The sequence below is a fragment of the Nasonia vitripennis genome, chromosome 2, assembly GCF_009193385.2.
Source record: "Nasonia vitripennis strain AsymCx chromosome 2, Nvit_psr_1.1, whole genome shotgun sequence".
Classification (NCBI taxonomy): Eukaryota; Metazoa; Arthropoda; class Insecta; order Hymenoptera; family Pteromalidae; genus Nasonia; species Nasonia vitripennis.
In genome coordinates, this window is record NC_045758.1 from 5,014,564 (window position 1) to 5,034,986 (window position 20,423).

Below are 20,423 nucleotides of genomic sequence, written 5' to 3' on the forward strand. Positions count from 1 at the left end.
TTCTGAATTAAAGACTTAAAATTGAAATATTACTCATTATAGATTTGAAAAATCCAAAGACAAACACTAAAAATGCTGGTTTCACTAAAGAGGAACGAGATGGAATGACAGATTTTCTGCAGGCAGGTTTTGTTGATACATTTAGGCTTCTTTACCCAGATAAGACAGATGCCTATACATTCTGGGCATACTTCAATAATGCCAGGAGCAAGAACATTGGCTGGTAAGACAAATAAAAATTGTTCTATTTATTACAATATTAATTAAAAAATATGAGCTTCATAAATATTATACTTACAGGAGATTAGATTACTATATTGTGTCAGAAAAGATAAAAAATAAAGTATGCGATGTAGTGAACAGGGATCAAGTATTTGGAAGTGACCATTGTCCTGTTGTATTTTATGCAAATCTTTGAGAAAATTCAATTTTCTCTATTATAATTCAAAACAAGAATAACTTTTTTTGTAAAAAACATTTCTATTTATGAAACCTCCTTTTTAATTTTATACATATATAAGATAAATAAGTGTAATACATTGCGTTGCAACTGTTTTTGTATACAATTACTTGATCAATAATATAACATTAATAGCGTAAATCAACTTATTTTACACATTAATTAATGATACTTGATTTGAATAACTTAGTCTTCTCCAGCAGGAATGGCATCTTCCAACCTTTTAATAAATTTCACTCTAAGTTCAGTCACATTATCATTTTTCAGCTGATCTTGAACAAACCAAGCAGCAACTTCCATTTGTACCATTTCACATGCACCTCGTAATACTCCAGGTAATAAATTACAGTACTTTAAGCTTAGGCAATGATCCGGCAGTTCAACAAATTCAGTAAGTGGATTCGTTTCAAAGCACAGAGAAAACTCATCTCCAGTGACACTCCAATTAGTGATTGTTGGTGTAATACCCAAAAATATTTTGAAACCTGTCTGAATTTTGTCTGCTGTGTCTTTGAAATCGTAACATCTTCCTGAACCTGTGCGAGCCAAAAAATCTTCAATTAAACGGATTCCCATATTGTAACCCATTCTTTCTAACTGTTTATTGACGTCGTCTACATTTTCATAATCTTTCAGCAATTGAGCTACCAGAGCCCCATATGTCAGTGTGAACAATTCCGAATTCTAAAAAATAATTAAATCATGGCAATTAAATATAAATAACGTTCAAACTTGAATACATTCCGTTCACTGCAACAATATACTATCAGAAAAACTCACGACTTTCTTAGCATCTAATCTTGTTCCCGTTCTTGACATTGTAGAAAGGATATTTCTTTATTTGGTAAAATATTAATCTAAGGAATGTACTATGTACACAGAAACAAAATTATAATCTACAGTTTACAACTTCTGACTATGTCTATGCTTCTGGCAACGAAGAGTCTATCTTCGTTGCTTCTGGTTCTGACAATGAAAACATAACCAAATCGTGACAAACGCGTAGTAGCCTACTAGTGGCTTTGCAGTTTGCACAGAAAGTGTATATATAGGTATAGTAGCATGATATGGTGGGTGGATATATTTTGCACTCTCGCCACTTCTTAGTATAGGTTAGGTTAGGATAAGTAAATAAGATTACGGACAACTCTCGCATATATACCGTGCATATCATGAAATTATAGTGAAAACAGTTTATGGCAAAAGAAACTATTTGTTAAATAATCCCGTCATGTTTGGCAATAAAAAAAATACTTTGCCACCGAGACCCAAACCTCCGGCTATTGAAGAAATTTTGGAGGATTTAACAAATTCAGAAAATAAAGATGATGTGGCCTTTAAACTTTTGGCTCGAGGTAAGTAACGTTTATGAATTTTTCGCAATATAGTTTGAATAGTATTTAATACTTGGATAAATTTTGGAAATTCCATAATAAAAAGAATATTTATTCTTTTATTGAAATCTAAATTTAGTTAATGTTAGGTTAAGTAGCGTAATTACTCAATATTGTTATTACCAATTTAATGATAATTCGACAAGGTTTCAATATGCAAAATATTTTAATAGTGAATTTGTATTTAATATAATAAGTTTACTATTTTTTAAATTTAGAATCAGCATACAATGACAGCAATGCTATAACAGCAGAATTAAATGATTTAAACAATGTGTATGAAAAAGTTAAAACCTACCTTGATGTCAACAAAGAGTTAAAAATATTGAGAGATTCTATAAATGAAAATGAAGAGCAACTGCAGTCTAACGTGAAAGATATGATTCAATTAACAGAAAATATTAAAGAACAAGCTCAGGCAGCTTTAGTCCAATAAGTGATATTTTTGGTTTTGTTATAAGATAATTGTTATTTAAGTTAATTGGGTTATTTTTAATTAAAACCATTTTTTGTAAATATGAAACAAAAATAAAGTAAAATGGTACGGTTAAAATGAATACTAGTATAATAAACATCAATAAATCCATTTTATTTTTCATCATCAACATATAAACTTTCATTATAATCTATAATCCAAAAATAATTGTTATAAAACTACAATTAAGTTAATCATGTCAAGGGACATGATGTAAATCGTGTGGCAGGTTATCAAATCGCAGAGCTGGATCGGATAGGTAAGCACACCATGTGAAGCCTGGAGGGTAGCCTGTAAAGTTGTATTTTATTGAATTATAAATTTCTCAAGCAAAGCAAATAGAAATAACACAATTCATAGTAAGTTTTTATATTGTTTGTACTTATTTATTTTTTTGTAAACTTCAAGTTCTTTGAAATACTCACACATATTCAAAACCCATATAACTCTTATGCATTCAAACTGTGTAGATTGTAGAGAAATGAAAGTTGTGCCACCTTCTTTGTCCAGCTGCGTGCAATTGATTGTTAGTTAAACTTTATATGATATGAGTATTGGTTAGACGGGAAGTGAGAAGCCAGAATTTTGCATACCAAATATACTTAATTTTTATTTAGTAAAGCTTTTAATTTACTATTATATTAACCCAATCAACAATTTTATGAAAAAAATTAGAAAAATATTAATACTAATCATTCGCCGAGATGATAAACTTACATGTGTGCTTGAAGTACTATTCAGATAATCATTAGGTCCACTGAAAATGTTTGACAAAGGATACAAAGGATACTGGATTACTGACATGTGTGCAGGAATACCGATTCAATTTAACTTGAATCGAATAAAACAGACGCAATCAATAATATATTGGTGACTTAGATATGTTTGTATTTATAAAAATATATGAGCAAATATAATAATCACAAATATAATTGTAACAGTAAGTGTATGGATATTCTCATCAAAACAATAACAAACATATTTCTGTTTTGAAAAATCAATGACTAACTATTTTGCATCTGTAAGTGCACTTGTTTTACAAATAATTTATTCATCAATGTAGCGAGCTATTTTTTAGTTACAATGACTTTTTTTCGATTTTCTATATAAAACTCTTCATTTTAAACTTTTCTTAAGTATTCATTTCATATAAGTACAAAAATTAGTTTGTAGCATATACAAATATTTTGGTACATACTGTAAAACAGTTATAAATCTTTGAAGGACGGATTTCACAGATACAATGTATGTTATTTATCTACTAAAGCAAAAGCATATTATAAAGTAAAATGTAAATTATAATCAACTTTTCGGAATAGAATAAATTATTAAAGTTCAAGTTCATTACTATTCTCATATTATTTGTTACTTGAGTATATTGTTAACAGATGCAATATAGTTATAATTTACATTTTTTTATTAGTTACAAAAACGATTGCAGGCAAGAAGTAAATATTATAATAATAATATCAAAGTTAAACTAAATTGCATATGCATGTGTAATAATACTAATAAGTACTACTCTAAACATATTAAAAATAAACTAATGTTAAATTTTCTGTATGTTATTGTGTTAGTATATATAAAAAACAAAATTATTCATCTTTAACTTTCTTGTAATAATTGGTGCTATGTATAAAGGGTTGCTGTAGTTATCTTCTTGATATTAAAAATAAATTGTAATTGACCTTTTTCAATTATTCGTAGAAACAGTTAAAAATAATATATTTGCAGTAGATAGTTAAAAAATTCGATTAATTAAATGAAGTTTTGTCTCTGAGTCACCTTTAATTCTTCTACGAGTACAATTCAAATTCTACGGTGCTATAATATAAGTATAACCATTGTATAACGATATTGGTGACTACTATATGTATGTATACAAAAGTAATATGTATGCTGGAAAAAAAATCTTTTTGTGATAATGAGTGAGTATGTTCACCTTCTATGTATATATTTTTTTAGATCTCTTTATTGACGTTTTTAATGAATATCAGTCTCACGGTTAGACATATTTATTTATTTATAGAATAATATGTTAGATAAGAATATAAAATCATTCAAAAAATGTTAAAATGACTTGAGATTTTGAGTACAAAGTATGTCAGTGTAAACTATAAAGCATATTGTGCAAAATTAGTTTTGATTTAATTTGATTGGTTAATGTTTTATCACAAAGCAAAGTCCTTTTGATTAAAATTAGCGTGCTGAAATTATTATCAATCATAAGTTTGTGCTACATCACATAAATATATTTATGCACAGACAGTCAAATAATAGACAGAATTATCATGTTAAAAAAAGCCAAAGAAAATTTTTGAAAAATTGTTAAGTAACATTTTTTACATTAGTTCTCAACAGTTCATAATATTACACAATTCCCAAAACCCATCTGTAAAACAGAATTAATTATACAATAGAATATTGCAGACACACTTTGAACACACTTGCCATATATGCTAGAGATCATCGATTCCTTTCAAGATACGGCGTACTAAATATATAAGTAAAAGAGAATTCACCAGAAAAAAATATATTCGTCATAGTCGTGCTATAGCTTTGAAATTAACAATAACAAAAGTATAGATATGTGTGTGTGTGTGTGTGTAATGTATAAGCTGAAATCAGTTCACCCACATGAAAAATATACACATAAAATCTCTTGATTGTATAACTTTATAAATTCACCATCATATATAAATATTTGTAAAAAATATTCGTATAAAAACGAGTATTGTTGTCGTACAATTTGATTCCTTTTAAGGCAGTTATGGGCGAACAGAGTTTTGCTTAGATTCTCTTCGGTTTATACTATTTGCTATAAGTACCTACGTCATATTTTAAGTATTTATTTATCATAATAAGTAGGAATGCGCGATGAATCAGAAACATTAGCGAAAATTACAAAATCCCTTGTCGGCGTTAATGCATTTATGGAGAGACTTTTGACAAACGAGAGCGTGTGCGAGAGTCGTTTGATTTTACGCGATATACTAATGTAACGTAAATGATTTATATTAGAGAACTCATTTGTGCCATTCTAAATATATCTGTAAATGCTAATTAATAACGTAATAAATCGTAACCAACGTGAGTATAATGACTTGTAATTTAGACGTACATCTTGTGCGTAAGCGAATGTGCACCGAAATAACTTATTTTTAAAGTTTCAGATCAAATAATTTTACGTCAAAAAATCATAATTAATTTTGTTTGTACCAAATTTTCATTCATTGGTTAAACGTGTCTATAACAAAGAATAATGATTCGCGTTCATAGAAAGGCGCGAGTGTCAAGATTTAAATAATTATGTTTAACGATTACGTTATTCTGCTTGATAGATTTTATCACAGTGATACTGGGCGAATGTACCGTCAAAAGTAAATTTTTTCATATAATGTGTAAAAAATTGACTATACAATTCTACGATAAACTAAAAATTTCCAATCTAAACAAATTAAGAAAACGGTTCCTCGCCTAGCTCTAAGCCGTCAACTAAATGATAACAGCAGTAGTTACACAATCTCTAAGTGTAGTAGCTAGCAGAAAAAAGTATCTAGCCACATAAGTATTGCACAGGCCAATATAAGTATCATCATTTGAAATTAAAATTTGGCATTTTGAAAAAGTTAGACAAAGTTGACTTGCCTTTGGGCTTGTACTTAAGGTGTTCTTCAATGAATTGACAAGGGCAGCGAGCAGAGATACAGTGACGAGGTGGCTGGACCGAGATCCCGATCGAGTTGCGCCCGTTGCGCTCCTGCGAGTCGACGGCCAGGGCGAGCCTGTGCCGCACGAAATGATGCGACCAGCGCGACGCGTACCTCAGCAACAGCAACTCCGCCCGCTCCTGCCAACACACACATCACAGGCTCCTTTACATAGGTACTTGCTGCAGACTTTTTCTGATTTCATTTTTTCTTTCCGAACATTTCTCTTTTCATCGATGAATATACGCGAAGCTTCAGATCTTGAAAGCTTGGAACTCAAGTGATTTCAAGCTCTGAAACTCGCCTAGAGTTAGAATTAGATATGGATATTTTGAAAATTATTAAATATTAGATAAAATGCTTCTGGCCCTTTTGCCGAGTGATGCTGTCGGTGCGTTCTTGATTCTTTGGAGTAATGCGACGATCCACGACAATTTGCTGATTTTAGAGTATATAATAGAGCATTTTCATAAACATTAATTAAGTAAGTTTAAAAATACAGACATAAATTAATCATTCGCGCGCCTACGGATAGTACAAGGTGGAAATGTAAATATGACGACGGGCTCGGTATTCTCCAGCGTAAAGTCTATAACGTAAATACATATTGACATTTGCATGGTAAGCACGCAAATGACTTATTTACAATTGCAGATAAAAAAGCTTTAAAAATAACTCGGATAATGTGTCTCAAATGCGCTATTATATACGCAGTCAAGGGCAGAGGAACTAGTTAAATAATAAAGTATCGTGGCATCATTGTAGAGAAATAGAAACTCTTTATTTTCTTGATTTCCTAGCCTAATTAGTTAAAGATTTTAAAACTACAGGAATTTTTCCGCGACTTTCCTTGCTGACTTCGTCAGCGGAGAAAGTCCACGTTTCTCGACATATGCAGCACTCGATACAGTTCAACGTACCGTTAAGCTTTTACTAAATAGTTTCTCGTCAACGTCATTTAAAATTACAATAAAGATATTCCATAACAACACATTTAAAGTCTCTTTTGGACAAAGAGACCTTCATATACATCGCACAAAATTCGTGTGTAACAAGTATTTATAATATAATGCTCTTTGAAAATTTCATTTTGATTTCAAAAATGCTACGCAGTAATGGACGGAATGTTACAGTTCTCACTCGTTAAAAATCGTTTGGATCTAAAAGTTTAAAAAATTTATATTACTTCATACGAAATATCGTACGCTGAAATTCATCAATTCATTTTCTTATACATATACGTAATGTAAAAATAGTAAGTACATTCGTTTGAATCACTTTCCTCGATTGCTTATGATTATGAATTTCTCCTTGCTCCTATATACCAACAGCTAATTGCTGTGAGAAGGATAATCCCCTTCAAGCTTAATTTGTTAATAGTTCAAGTATTTAAAAATGTATACCTTATTTGTGTAAATTGTAAAATTTTTGTTATACAAAAATATCTCTTTGTTAACAATATATATAGTAGTACTTTTTTAAGTACAATACTCATATAAATACGTAGTGTACATTATTTTGCAATAACAAAACAACAATATGGAAATAAAAATAAAATCAAAATGTTTTAAAAACCTTACAGCTACTCATACTACTTTAAGAAAATGCGTAATTTTTGTAAAATAAGTTTTGATTAATAGCGTAATCACTCTAGAACCCACACCTCGATATTAATATTATGAATCATCGATTCGCTCACCGAAACTAAATATTTGCACAATTGCTCGTGGAAAAAATATTGAAAATAATCAGCACTAGAAAAACTGCGCGAAAAGTTGCACAATGTTACGAGGAGAAACAAGATCGACGTGTTGATTTTTAAAATTGAAAGGAAAAAACATTGGAATGCTCGTTAAATTCTTGCGAGTCTTGAACAACGTAACCAAAAATCAAAGTTTTAGTAATCATCGTAAGTACACCTATACACCTATATAGTAGTACCTGTTTTTACGACTCGTTCGAGATAGCTATAGCAGATAAGACTGTCTTATAAATTCTCCACAAGGTTACCCGCATCCTATACTCGCTGTACAATAAGAAACCCATTGAAAAAAAAGAAGAAATGTAAGTACATGAATTACAATGCGTAGCGCGTGTATCGCATTACCGAGCAATAAAAGCATTAAATGTTATTGAATTACTCTTAAAGTGGGCGCAGCCGTGTTTCTAGCCAACTATAAGAATATTGGAAAAAACTATGTATGTACATATAAGTACATATTATGTGTATTTATACTTTCATTTATGCACGTAAGAAAAAAGGGCATTTCCTATCCTACTCTTCGATCTCTCGCGCTTTCTCCATCCAGTCAAACAGCATGTTTGCTCTTGTATTATTCATCCAAGAGCCGGCGTTTGCGGAAAAAGTCAAGTATTATGCTGTCTCGTGTGATAAGATACAATAAATCAATGTTTTTCGCTTTCTCGATTAATTGAATTTACAGCTGCACTGTATTGCTTATAAAAATACATATACGATTACATAAGATCTGGAATTTCTAGCGATATATAAATAGCGCAGCGGTCAAGTGCTACCGCGATAAATCAAATAAGCAATGTAAAAGCAATGTAAATACAGCACAAGGCAGTTTCTCCGCAAACGTCGCTCATATACCTATATGTATATACGAATCGTCTCGCAGTCGTCGATGTGACAATCGGTCATTCCGAAACGCCTTAAATGCCCCTGTCTCTGAGGAAACTACTCCACGAGGGACAGAAGTCTCGGCCTTGGACGTGGGTCTTATTACGCAACCATTCCTCAATATACTGGCAAGGGCAGAGGCCGGAGGACAAGTGCCGGGGCGAAGAAGGATTTCCACCTTCCTCGTCGACCGTCCAGTCGAGACGCCGGCGCAGGTAGTCCTTAGCCCAACGTTGTGCGTAGCGGCAGAACACTTGCTCGCTTTTGGTCTAATTGGTCGTCGGCACAGATCATAAACGTTTTAAATAGATCAGACATTGGCATTTATTAGCGCTTCTGTCGTTCGGGATATGTAATTTGTGTTGCGTGGAAGGAATTCAGCGCTTCAAAATAACATAAGTCTTCGTTGCGCTCGTAATGATAGTTGTAACTACATTGAATCAACAACGCAATGAATCCTTATATTTTTTTGGATGCAGGCCCTGTGTTGAATTTTACTCGTTGTCCAGTGAATATTATTGAAAACTTTGTTAAAACACGTTTCCGCGTTTGCATTCTTATGGTGATTAATTCAGAACTTCAAGTCTAAACTCGATTGTGAATAAATTTGCAAGATCAAAAGAAAATCAACATAAATCAAGCGCATTAAAAAAAAAAAAAATAATAATCAACTACAGAACTTGATTTCTCGAAACGTGTGCGTAACTTTGAAAAGTAAAATGTAATTATACACTCTATCTGATAACGGCTATTTATATATATTTACTGGACGAAAGTGCATGCAGAAAAATGGCAGTCTAGCGCTGACGATTAGTACGGGACAAAAGCGATTTAAATAATGCAATGAAGCTTTATGTAAGTAATTCACAAACCTGTTTACGCGACACTCGCGTAGTGGTAGCGCCTTGAATGACGATGTCACTGTCATCAATGTCCATGCGCTGCTGCAGCTCACGCTGACGTCGCGATCTCGAGCTCTCGTCGTTACTGATTACTCTTCCTTCCCGCTCCTCACGCTCAATTACCTCTTGTAATTTTTTCTGCAAAACACACACAGTGTTTGGAAATCAAATTTAGAAAATACGATAATTCGCTTACCATAGCTAGTTTTAAACTAGTTTGTTGTTCAACTTTCTAAATATATCGTACATGTTTTGATGTTAACCAAATGTGTTATCTTTCGGTTACTCAAACTGACTATTATAAAACTTATCGCAGGAATAAGTGTCACGATTGTATAGCGAGAATTAGTTGTATATCACTGACGCATATCATATACAGTGCGCGGAACGGTAGCTGGTAAAATGACGCGAATGATGAGATCATTTTGAACGGTATAAAAGTTTTCTGATAACATCTAAACCAGTTTTCAAGGAACAATTCATAGACATAGTTGATTCTTCCTACTAAATGTTGAAGTATTTTACAATTAAAAAATATGTATCACTGTTACTTACGATGCAGTCAGTGGTGTCAAAATATATGAAGCATAAATTGACTTTGTGACATGATATCTTTCCTCTGTCATCAAGGCCGAGAATAATTTTATGCCGAAGTAGATGCTTATTGACTTGAGCCATGCACTTCTCAAGGTTGTGATTTAATTTGATTTTTATGAACATGCATAAAAATATGGCAGCAGCATTTAGGACCAGCCACATGACTCCTAGACCAAATAATGTAAGTCCAGTTACTCCAGAGAACAGTAATCCTAATAAGACCACGAATGCGGTGAATATCCATACTACAAGGATCCTCTTGTAACAAATATTGTACATGTTGAATCGAACGTCGTTTACAAGAAGCTCCATTATGTGCACATAATCTTCAACTGTCAGCTGCAGGACAAACAGGAAAAAAATTTATTTGACATGAGTTTATTCTTTAAAAATAAAACACAAGCAAATTTGAAATGAGAAATCAAAAGTACTCACCGTTAGACCTTGTGCCATCAATTCTTCAGGTACTAGTTCTGGACGAAACCTAGCTGGAGTTATCCAAGGCCACTTAGTGTTTACCGGTAAAAGAGTAACAATAGTATCGCCATTGGCAAAGCCTTGCCTAATATTACCAATAGGGGTACTTATGACATTTCTGCCATTGGAGGCATCGCGCAAATCTATAGTTTTCAAGGAGGCACTTTTTGGATTAAAAACACCTGCTGCAGAGGGCTGCAGGTTATGCTCTGGGATTTCATTTGTCACTGAACGATTCATCCCAGAGCGATCTAAATTGATTTGAACAGAATTGGTTGCAATAACAGCTCCACTGTAATTGTCATTCTTCTTGTGCTCTCGCTCTCCTGGATCCAAGGATTTGTTGATTTTACTGACATTTACTGTCACAGAGTCTGGTTTGATGAGAGCTGGAATGTTTGTTTCTGGCTTGTTTTCTCCATGATCAGCTTTCTTTGGGGTAGAGGAAGCACCAGGGGTTGCTTCCTCCTCGAACTTCACCCATTCTTTAGTTTGTACACCGGGTGGTGGAATGGCAGCTGCATGGTCAGTGGTATCTTCTGTCGTTGGCAAGCTCATGGTTTACACCTCTGGAACAACCAATCAATAAGTTTTCAATTAGTTGTTACGTAGTCAAGCAGGATAATTAAAATTGAAGATATTACACTGAAAATGAAATATGGACTCTTGCAATTGCAGAATAAGACATAAATCAATAAACAACTGGTTGGGTGTAATTTCAGCAACTCAACCTATCATCCTGTATGCAAAAGTAAACAAGGCTAAAATTAGAGCTGTGCCAACACAGTGGGACAGTGTGAGACGGAAGGCACACACTTGAGTATTAGCGTCCACACAAAAATCAATCAATCGCAAACGCTTCCAGTACTAGGACCGTCTCCAAAAAGGGCAGAGACAGAAAGAGAGAGAAAGAGTAAGCCTGCTCCCAGTGGCAAGTTCTCCGCATACTAGTAGAGCTTCAAGACAGCTGTCTCAATCAAGCAAGAAACCAGAGCTAATAGGATAGTATATAGCGACGACATGCACACACAGCTGCAGACGCGAGTTATGCGTATAGAATCGCGCGAGTCGCGACTACGCGCCAAGAGAGTCAATAACCACGTATGTAGTCTCATTGATCGAATCACGAGCAATAACACGACGAGTAGAACGCGAAGCCAGAAAGAAGGAAGTATTGGAGAAGAGAAATCTCCACGCACGCCTACGTGTACTCGAGGAGACTCGACGAGTCGACGATGATGCATCCGATGCGCGTGAGAGAGTAGATCTCGCATACTCAATATATAAAAAGGCCGGCGCTTCCTTTCCACCGACGCACTTTTTCCTCGCTCTCCGATCGTCAACCTCTCTCGCAGGTGTGTGCGTGCATATACTTACGACTTAAACGAGCAGCGCCGATCTCTGAATATCTCACGATAATATACGACACATTATTAAATATAGGTAGATATACCTGGTATGCGCATGGTAACATCGGTATAGGTATATGCGTCGAAGGAAAAATTAGCGCGCACGTTATCGGGGCATTCGGAAAACAAACACAAGGCCTCCCCGCGCGCCGATCACGAGCTTTTATCGGATAGCTGCACCTAAAACAAAATCATTAATATTTCGCCGTATGTGGAAAGTGGCCAGGCACGCGCGATACCAAGGTGTGTTCCTCGCGTTACAGGCACGTACACACACGTCTTCAGGTGAAATATAAACACTATAGATATACTAGATACACTTATACACAGCCATAAGGGACACAAAGTGCGCGGATAGTTGGAGGATATGAAACGGTTGAACTCACCTGCGTTGGCTCGCGGTCGGCCGTCTCTCATGACAGCGTGTTCAGATTCTGCAGGGCGATGTCGCGCGGCGTCGAAGCGGCGGTGCACATACGCGAGCAGCCAGTGCCTGTCTATACACCTAGCGATGGGGCAGGGAGGAGTCGTGGATAACGCCCCGCCGCTCTATACTCCTCTCTTTCTCTTACCTGCTCGCGCGAGGCGAGTAGGAGGAAGAGGTGAGTATATATAGGCATAGACGTATACCTATATATACATACACGCGTATATATACCTAGTTACGCGAGTGTACCTGCGCGACGACGGCGGTGGCGCGTCTCCGCGCCCGGGCTCGCTTCTTTTTCCATTTTGGAGCACGTACTATGCTCGCACGCGATATATATATATATATATATATATATATATATATGTGTGTGTGTGTGTGTGTGTGTGTGTACTTGGAATTGTGTACCTATAGGTATTAACATATGAGATTAGTTGGCTGTGGTTTTTCTCTGGTTAGAGATTTTTAAACAACTTGCAATGAAATATGAGAGGCGGTGCGCTATGTATTGAATTGAATTATAGTTGCCTGCATCAGCCGTCGATCGAATTAAAAGTCGAACGGATCATAATATAGTTAAACATGAAAATTATTATCAAGAATGTATCGAATGAATCGGTCAAGATCTGCACACTATTCGAATTCCAGTAGACGCGAAGATATTTCTTCACTGCGAGATAAATAGCAGCGCTCGTGCTGATGAACCGATAGAATTTGCATAAATTCAAGTGATACACAACTTTCCCGCGTAAGTATATTATAAGCTTTCAAGCGCGCCAAATGCCACTATAATTATATTATATCATCGGTGCTTAATCATTAATAGTTTAATGCGGGTAATATAAATCAATTGTGCACATCATGTTTCGATATTTTAATTTTATTTTCATTGTTCCTTTCATAATTATTTAAAAAATAGTATTGGCCTTTTGTAACGAAATTCATAATTTCATCACAATAAACATATTTCTATATTATGCGGATACATATTAATGAGTTTATACATGCAATAAATCAATAAAATCTTTTTGTCAATTAAAATAAAGAGTTAAACGTATCGATTAAAATCGACTAAAAACTTAAACTAAGATTATTAAAGCAACTTATAAGAAATTCGTTGAAATGTTTAACTTGTTAATTATTTATTTAACAAAATGAAATTCCTACGGAATCATACCCAATAAATACAAATTACAAAAAATAAATCTCATCACGTTGGCATCCGACGTGTCAGACGTAAAGCAAATATTATTTTTCACATTTTTCGCAACAAATAATTACGAATACTGCACAGCACATATTCAATAAAAATTTATTTGTTCATTAATCCATTGTCTCTCTTTCAATAACCATCTGCTTTCTCGGTAACAATTCAATCGTGTTCTTTTTCACATATCCGTTTTCGAAAGATTTTTTATGAAACTCATTCTTGCAAAAGTTTCTTGTAATTGCAGGAGCCCACAAACGTTATTACGTATTTAACAAATAATATATGCACAGTATTGACCATCAGGCGTATTTATGTTAATGGAATGGAACTTTTGAATAAGGACATATCGCAAAGAAATACTTTCTTATGACGACGAAAAAATATCGTCTACAGTTTAACACCGTATTTTACATGTTTCCTCACATCAGTTCAATGGTCATCAGTATATGTATATTTATAATATATATATTAAAAAAGTTGTTTATTCTACAGCAAAAATATGCCCGATGTTAGTTGTTTTCCATATTAAGACTTTGTATATAATAAACCATAACAAACATCTACTTTCTTATTATCCTCATGTTAACATTTTTGTTATTTCATTCAGAATTTCAGAAAGTAGTGAATTATTATCACTTTTACCCTCAATCACCAGTGTATTTGTTGTCGACTGTAAAAAAAATCAATAAAAGATTACGGTGAATATTGTCAAATTCTCAATAAAAAATCTTATCTATACACTTACATTTTGTTTTATTAAAAGGCAGACATGGTGTCCCTTAAGGGATTGTCCATACAATGAAGCCGTGTCATCTATGTGTTCAACTAATGTGAGATTGCATCCAGCGCAAATGTTCTTCAAAACGCCTTCGAAATCTTTGCAAGCTGTGACTTCGTTTCTCAACTTGTGTAAAAGTTGACCACTTTTTAATAACTCGGTAAGGATGTCGTTATGCGAAATCCGACCAACGATAAAACTGCTGCATGGTAAACGTAAAGTGAAATCCAGTTTTTCGTGAATTGTGTCGTTAGAGCCCTGTACCATGTACGTTAAAGTACCCCGAAGCTTCTGGGCAAAAGTTACATCGGACACTAAAATTCCAACATGTGCTTCACTAGAACTTGAAGGTAGTAGTTGGAAATTCATTTTAACTCCATCTTCATCTTTTAGCTGTAAGGGGAATTTATCATTCATAAATTATAAATTAAAAATATAAGAATTATTTTCTGATCATGATTTAAAATTAAAAGTATAGCATACCCTTCGTTCTAGTTTTAAAGCTGCACTATCCATAACGTTAAAAACCAATTCCTTTACTATTCTGTCCGATTTATTTATAAACGAAATTAATAAAATTATTTTACTCGTGTCGTGCTCTAATTGTTTGATTTCATAAAGCACTATTACAGTCTTATCTTGAGCCAACTCTTTACAAGAAGCTGGTGGTGGTTGATTACAAACATTAGTTTCAGTGGTATCAAAGTTGAGTTCTCTACTTGGCAAAATTTCTTTAGAGGGTGTGGAAATTCCGGCAGTTTCTTCGTAATCTTGGTTTCCCTTATTTTTCTTACTCTTGCCTTTTTTTAACTTCTTACCGATTTTTTCATAGTTTGCGTTATCCTCTTTCTCTTGGCTTGTATTCTTTACTTTCTTGCGTTTGGATTTTTTGCTTTCGACGGTTTTCTCTTCTACAACAGGTTTTTCCGTTTTTTCTTCGTCTTCTGACTCAACAACTTTCAGTAAATCAACATCTTGATTACTTTTCGATTCGCTTTTGTTCTTGCGTTCCTTAGTGCTACTTTTTTTCTTTTGTTTTTTGTGACTCTGAATATTGAACAAAATCAAATAGTTTAATAAAAATTAAAATTACAAATCGATTTACCCAATTAGAAAATCACTTACTTTTTCTGATTTTTTAACAGTCTTATTAGGAGTATCTTGAATTATATGGACATCCGGTAATCGATGCTGTACTGTAGGTAAACGTTCGTCCTCTCGTAGAGGCATATCAAGATCAATATTTAGAGCTCGATGAGGATCATTAACATCTTTCGTGTCGTCATTGTCGCTATCACTTAGAGCAGCTCCCGGTGGCAATTCGCCGATTCCTTTATTTACAAGCTGAATCGGATACGAGTCGTCATCGTCCTCGGAACTACTCGATTTTTTGTCTACAAAGAAATATAAAATTAAATTTTAATAAACTATGTTTAATTATTATGTTATTAAAAACCTTATAAAAAGAATATTTACTCTTCTTAGATTTCTTCTTCTTGCTCGTCTTTTTGTGACGCTTTCTATCTGATTCGTCGACTCGATTCATATCGTAATATTTATTGATGGGATTTGTCACTTTTAACGATATCGGAATATCCAATTGGGTGATGGGAATGTTTTCAAAGTCTTCATCATTACCAGGTTTATCGTAAAATGAAATTTTCTTATTTGGAACTGTAGAGTTTTTCAAGTAATGTGGATTATTTTGTTGTTCTAATTTTCTTGCTTCACGTCTTATTTCTAACTCTTCCGCGGTAGGTTCATATGATGGACGCTTGTTATAATTATCGTTAAATTTTTCGGTTTTAATGAAAATATCGTTCATATCCATATCTTCGGAATCTGAACTTTCAGAAGGAGGATCATTGATCCATGCATCAAGATCCAAATCTTCTGGTATTGGCACCTGTAAATTATGTATATTTAATTGTGAATAATTTAATGTTATTTTTGTTTAAATAAATCTTACCTTTCTTTGAGCTTTCGGAGCAACGGGATTCAATTCCCCAACAAAAGCCTCAGATATTTCTTTAGCTAAGCTTGGATTCTCAATCAAGCATTCGAGTAAAGCTATAGCAGAACTTGATCTTTCTTGAACTTCTAAATCACTACTACATACAAACATCAATAATTTTTCTTTTAGGTTAGCAATCTGTAAATTAAATAAAAATCATGATTTCATTCTTAAAGCATTAAGTATATCGCGGCTACGAAAATAGATAAAAAATATAATACCTGCTGCATCACATCTTCATCAGTCTCATCGTGTTTAATTAAAATAGCAGTTATTAATTTTAAAATATTATGGACGTAAACAGCTTGTATATGACCAGGCAAACTTGACACCTGTGGTTTAAGCATGGATTGCAATGTTGCCATTGGATCTTCCAACTCACTAGAAGCAAAATATGATTCATTAAGGTATAAGAAATATTTCGAATATAAAAAAAAACAATCACAAGCGAATTACACACCTGGAGAATTCACCACATATCCATGCTGCTGCATAAAGCACCTCAGACATTGTTGCTCTTGGCTGACCTGTTAGAAGACATGCATTTTCAAGTAGTATTGCACACTGTTGCACCGCATATTTTCTTATAGCCTGTACACGAATCGCGACATCTAATAATTGTGTTGCTATCAATTGGCCATGCTTAGTTCCTTCCATTCGCGTTAATTCAACAAGAACCGATATGTACCTGTGGAGAATAATATAATTTTGACATTTAGTTATGACTTTTAAATCCAATATCAAATACATTTTTATGTTTAAATAAACCGTAATTGTTTATTACCATTCGAAACAAGTAATGAATTGATAACTATTTTGAGAGCATATTTGAATAATCTTCGATAGCAACTCGTCTCTGTAAGTTGTACCTTCAGCTTTGTCCATGTGTACCATTAATTTCCTAACAATCTCAATTAAATTCTTCTTAGACACCATACCATAGAGTAAATCTAATGCTCGTAGCCTTATACTTTCATCTTTATCATCAAGACATTGCATTATCAGATCCTTATGTGCCTGTACACTTTTTGGATGAGTTTTTAAAATTTTAGACATTGCCAGTAATCCAAGATATTTAAGATTTTGATCCGAATCCTCAATGAGTATCCTTAATTTTTGTACACATAATTGAATTGAGTCAGAATGATTTGGCATACCTGACGATATTGAAATTAATACCGCTATGACTGTATTGATGCATTCATAGAGTAAAGACATAGCTGATGTGCTAAATTGGTGTAACATAAATGGCATTAATAAATTTAATATAAATAACATGTTTGATAAAATCATTAAATTCCATCAAATTTAAAATTCTGCTACATTTGCATTATCAACTAATAAGTATATTTTAGTTTTTCTAACATATAAAGAGCATGAAATATATGTTTGAATACTACATTATATAAGCAATATGTAGTTAGAATTAAAGCATATTTGTGTTTTTAAAAATAATTTAAAAATAAATAAAGTTTGCATATGTGAAATACCTGTGTATTAAATTTGTTAGCGGTTCTATCAATTTTTTGCCAAGCCTAGGTTCTAGAGGTGTCAAGGCGCCAAACTGTAAATGTTAAAAAATAGTCTGAGCTAAAACTAGCAAGTAATAATATTTACATTACAGTAATTATCCTTTGATTTGTAAGGGCAACAAAGAAATAGCATTTTTTATTAAATATAGCTATTGTATAAGTTACTAAAACCAGATAAATAACGTCACTACTATCATAAATTATATCAATCATCGCTAAAACCTTGATATCAGGTCAATTAGGGGCTGAGTCAATCGCCGGCCCATTTTTGGCTCGATCAGCGTTATTGTTGAGAACTGAGCACGCAAAAAGGAGAAAAAAACGTTTTACTCAGCCTATTCAATAAATAATAATTAACAGAATGAAGGCCAATTTTTGATTGACTAAATTATAAAAGTAAAGAAAGAGTATATAAAATTAAATTTTAAATTATTCAAAAAGAGGCCTGTATGTGATGTTAAAAATAAGAAAAAGAATCATTTGTTTTCCTTGTAAGTTCAAAAAATATGTAGTATGCATTAGCATAAGCAACATGAAAATCTCACCAATTTGATGATTTTGATGAGCATCCAATTATTCGTGGACGTGGTCATTAATTTAAAAAACACTGGTGCTAAACTCAAGTAGTTTTTTGGATTTTTCCTAGCTAATTCACAAACCACATTGACAGCTGCAGATTGCACTCCACTATCTGGATCTTCCAGCTTTTCCTTTAATCTAGGAAATGCTGGCCTTAGTGCCTCTGGGAATCTAAGGAACACTTTGTACATCATCAAAACTGCCTTCTTTCGCAAGTAAGGTTTTGTTGACGTTAATAAAGTCATTATATCATTAACCAAATCTCTAGCTAGATCTTGATTAACAAAACATGATAAACCACTTAAAGCTAGACCAGCATCATATTGATTAGAACTGTTTAGATCTTTGCGTATCATATTGGTTGTTAACATCAGCAACTGCAAATTTTAAACAAAGATTTCATAAAAAATTTTTAAATGTAATCAATTATGTGATTTGCAGTCATTCAAAGTAAATATATACCTCAGATTCCAAGTGAAAGCTTTGACTAGCAGCCAAGTATCCAATCCTCTTGAAAGTGAATTTTGAAGATGACATGACTTCTATGATATTGAATCCAGCCCAGCTGATGTCATAGCCAAGCATTTGCAACTACAAATTAGAGAGTACAAGGTACATAAGCATATCTGATTGAGTACTAATCTCATGAATAAAGAAAACATGGATCTGCAATACATACATATGTGAGCTTTGCAACTGCATTTGCTTTGACTGCAGTATTGTCTTGTCTCAGTTCTAGTTTGATTTCTTCCATACATTGTGCTATATATTTTGCCTAAAAATTAAAACATCAATTAATTCAATAATCAATGCACAAAGACACAAGTTTTTCAATAAAAGTACACATTGCCAAAGTATCATCACATTTTTTCTTAAAATGCATTGAAACCACCATCAATGAAAAATTCTTCGCATGACCTTTAAATGAAAAATGTGCTCCAAAATAAAAATAGTCAAACATCTTGCTCATTCTCAATTTCTAAGGCTTTGCTATACAACATGTAATTCAATCAAATAATTCGTGACTGTGCAAGATGGATAAAAAAACCTCTCTCTCTCAAACGTAAATCCACGACAGTCCCGAGAAAGTATTTTTAACTGTCCAGCATTTTCGTGAAAGCATCGAAACCGCAGGCAAAGATTGTTCAAAAAATATGTTGTATGAAAGAGGGCAAGAGGAGGCCGGCGATAATGCGAAAAAAATCGAACGTCTCGGCAAAAAACGAAGCGGAACACCGATCGAAAAAAGTCAAAGACGACAAGTGCATAAAGTGGTGTCAAAAAGCTGGGAAAAAGTCGAGCTGCTAAACTTTAACCTCTCTCGAGCACGATAAATGAGTTTACCTCGTTCTCCTTGTTGTTCCTGATGCCGCGGACAAGATCCGTGAGGTTCTTGTCGAACATCCGCTCGAAATTTCCCTTAACTTTGCGAAGAGCCATTTCGAGACTTCAGGCCCACGGCCTCCTGCCGAATAACTGAGCAAAAACAAATCCGAGACTGCTTAACGTCACCTAATTAGATTGCCATTGCTCTCGCTCTCTCTCTCTCTCTCTCTCTCTCTCTCTCTCTCTCTCTCTCGCGTGGATAAGACGCCTACACAGTGTAAGTATATGCGTGTAGCGTACTTTGTACGGTACGGCAGTAGTGAGTAGGTATGTGTGCGCTCGTATCTTGACGGGGTGGATTTTTGATAAGGTGTGTGCCTATAGTCGTGCCACGACGTGTGGTGCCGCGAGTCTGTTCGCTTGGCCAGATTCGCGAATATTGTTGTTATTGTTGTCGCGGATTGGGATTGGCGCTGATTGTTTTGAATT

General features: G+C 33.9%; 5 protein-coding genes and 2 long non-coding RNA genes across 20 annotated transcripts in view; 4 read left to right on the top strand and 3 right to left on the bottom strand.

Annotated features, from left to right (window-relative positions):
- Nucleotides 1-631, top strand: part of LOC100121546 (exodeoxyribonuclease) — a 3,097-nt gene extending 2,466 nt beyond the window's left edge. The window contains exons 8-9 of one of the 4 annotated variants that reach the window (XM_001605106.6): nucleotides 43-223; nucleotides 301-602. In XM_001605106.6, the coding sequence (XP_001605156.1) occupies nucleotides 43-223; nucleotides 301-418 (299 nt within the window). In that variant the 3' untranslated portion in view covers nucleotides 419-602. Of the gene's footprint in view, nucleotides 1-42; nucleotides 224-300 lie in introns of all 4 variants that reach the window. The other 3 variants (XM_032596976.1, XM_016981733.3, XM_032596977.1) reach the window with 3 other exon arrangements.
- Nucleotides 461-1,649, bottom strand: LOC100121561 (trafficking protein particle complex subunit 3). The gene is made up of 2 exons (XM_001607441.6): nucleotides 1,241-1,649; nucleotides 461-1,144 (listed from the first exon to the last, which is right to left on the bottom strand). Exons 1-2 carry the CDS (start codon nucleotides 1,277-1,279, stop codon nucleotides 647-649), a joined length of 537 nt encoding a protein of 178 aa, XP_001607491.1. The 5' UTR covers nucleotides 1,280-1,649; the 3' UTR covers nucleotides 461-646.
- LOC100680170 (UPF0449 protein C19orf25 homolog) lies at nucleotides 1,468-2,950 on the top strand. The gene is made up of 2 exons (XM_003427097.5): nucleotides 1,468-1,815; nucleotides 2,073-2,950. Exons 1-2 carry the CDS (start codon nucleotides 1,692-1,694, stop codon nucleotides 2,288-2,290), a joined length of 342 nt encoding a protein of 113 aa, XP_003427145.1. The 5' UTR covers nucleotides 1,468-1,691; the 3' UTR covers nucleotides 2,291-2,950.
- Nucleotides 2,423-12,792, bottom strand: LOC100121616 (transmembrane protein 268). Of its 9 annotated transcripts, none has more exons than XR_004226698.2 (7): nucleotides 12,455-12,792; nucleotides 10,618-11,228; nucleotides 10,141-10,521; nucleotides 9,556-9,723; nucleotides 5,978-6,179; nucleotides 2,755-3,086; nucleotides 2,423-2,620 (listed from the first exon to the last, which is right to left on the bottom strand). XR_004226698.2 is itself a non-coding variant. In XM_031923487.2 (7 exons), the coding sequence occupies exons 2-6, from the start codon at nucleotides 11,215-11,217 to the stop codon at nucleotides 2,787-2,789; spliced, it is 1,404 nt and encodes a 467-aa protein (XP_031779347.1). In that variant the 5' UTR covers nucleotides 11,218-11,228; nucleotides 12,455-12,792; the 3' UTR covers nucleotides 2,423-2,620; nucleotides 2,755-2,786. The 9 variants fall into 9 exon arrangements, 8 of the variants coding, with proteins under 8 accessions (XP_031779347.1, XP_032452865.1, XP_031779341.1 ...); XM_031923487.2 differs by having other exon boundaries at nucleotides 2,755-2,839; XM_032596974.1 differs by lacking the exon at nucleotides 12,455-12,792 and adding an exon at nucleotides 11,306-11,732 and having other exon boundaries at nucleotides 2,755-2,839.
- On the top strand, nucleotides 6,127-7,127 carry LOC116416167. Its single transcript, XR_004226701.2, has 2 exons — nucleotides 6,127-6,214; nucleotides 6,392-7,127. It is a non-coding gene; the product is annotated as an uncharacterized LOC116416167 (long non-coding RNA).
- Nucleotides 12,793-13,359: 567 nt separating the features above from the next.
- Nucleotides 13,360-20,265, bottom strand: LOC100121637 (AP-3 complex subunit delta-1). Of its 2 annotated transcripts, none has more exons than XM_016981727.2 (14): nucleotides 19,953-20,265; nucleotides 19,288-19,383; nucleotides 19,071-19,199; nucleotides 18,575-18,985; nucleotides 18,252-18,325; nucleotides 17,282-17,725; nucleotides 16,958-17,185; nucleotides 16,719-16,878; nucleotides 16,453-16,635; nucleotides 15,960-16,389; nucleotides 15,609-15,877; nucleotides 14,967-15,530; nucleotides 14,451-14,876; nucleotides 13,360-14,375 (listed from the first exon to the last, which is right to left on the bottom strand). In XM_016981727.2, the coding sequence occupies exons 1-14, from the start codon at nucleotides 20,046-20,048 to the stop codon at nucleotides 14,283-14,285; spliced, it is 3,603 nt and encodes a 1,200-aa protein (XP_016837216.1). In that variant the 5' UTR covers nucleotides 20,049-20,265; the 3' UTR covers nucleotides 13,360-14,282. The 2 variants fall into 2 exon arrangements, with proteins under 2 accessions (XP_016837216.1, XP_008209671.2); XM_008211449.3 differs by lacking the exon at nucleotides 18,252-18,325 and adding an exon at nucleotides 17,988-18,061 and having other exon boundaries at nucleotides 19,953-20,260.
- On the top strand, nucleotides 16,802-19,729 carry LOC116416166. Of its 2 annotated transcripts, XR_004226700.1 has the most exons (4): nucleotides 16,802-16,904; nucleotides 18,700-18,823; nucleotides 19,050-19,220; nucleotides 19,643-19,729. It is a non-coding gene; the product is annotated as an uncharacterized LOC116416166 (long non-coding RNA). The 2 variants fall into 2 exon arrangements; XR_004226699.1 differs by lacking the exon at nucleotides 19,643-19,729 and having other exon boundaries at nucleotides 19,050-19,465.
- Nucleotides 20,266-20,423: the final 158 nt, after the last annotated feature.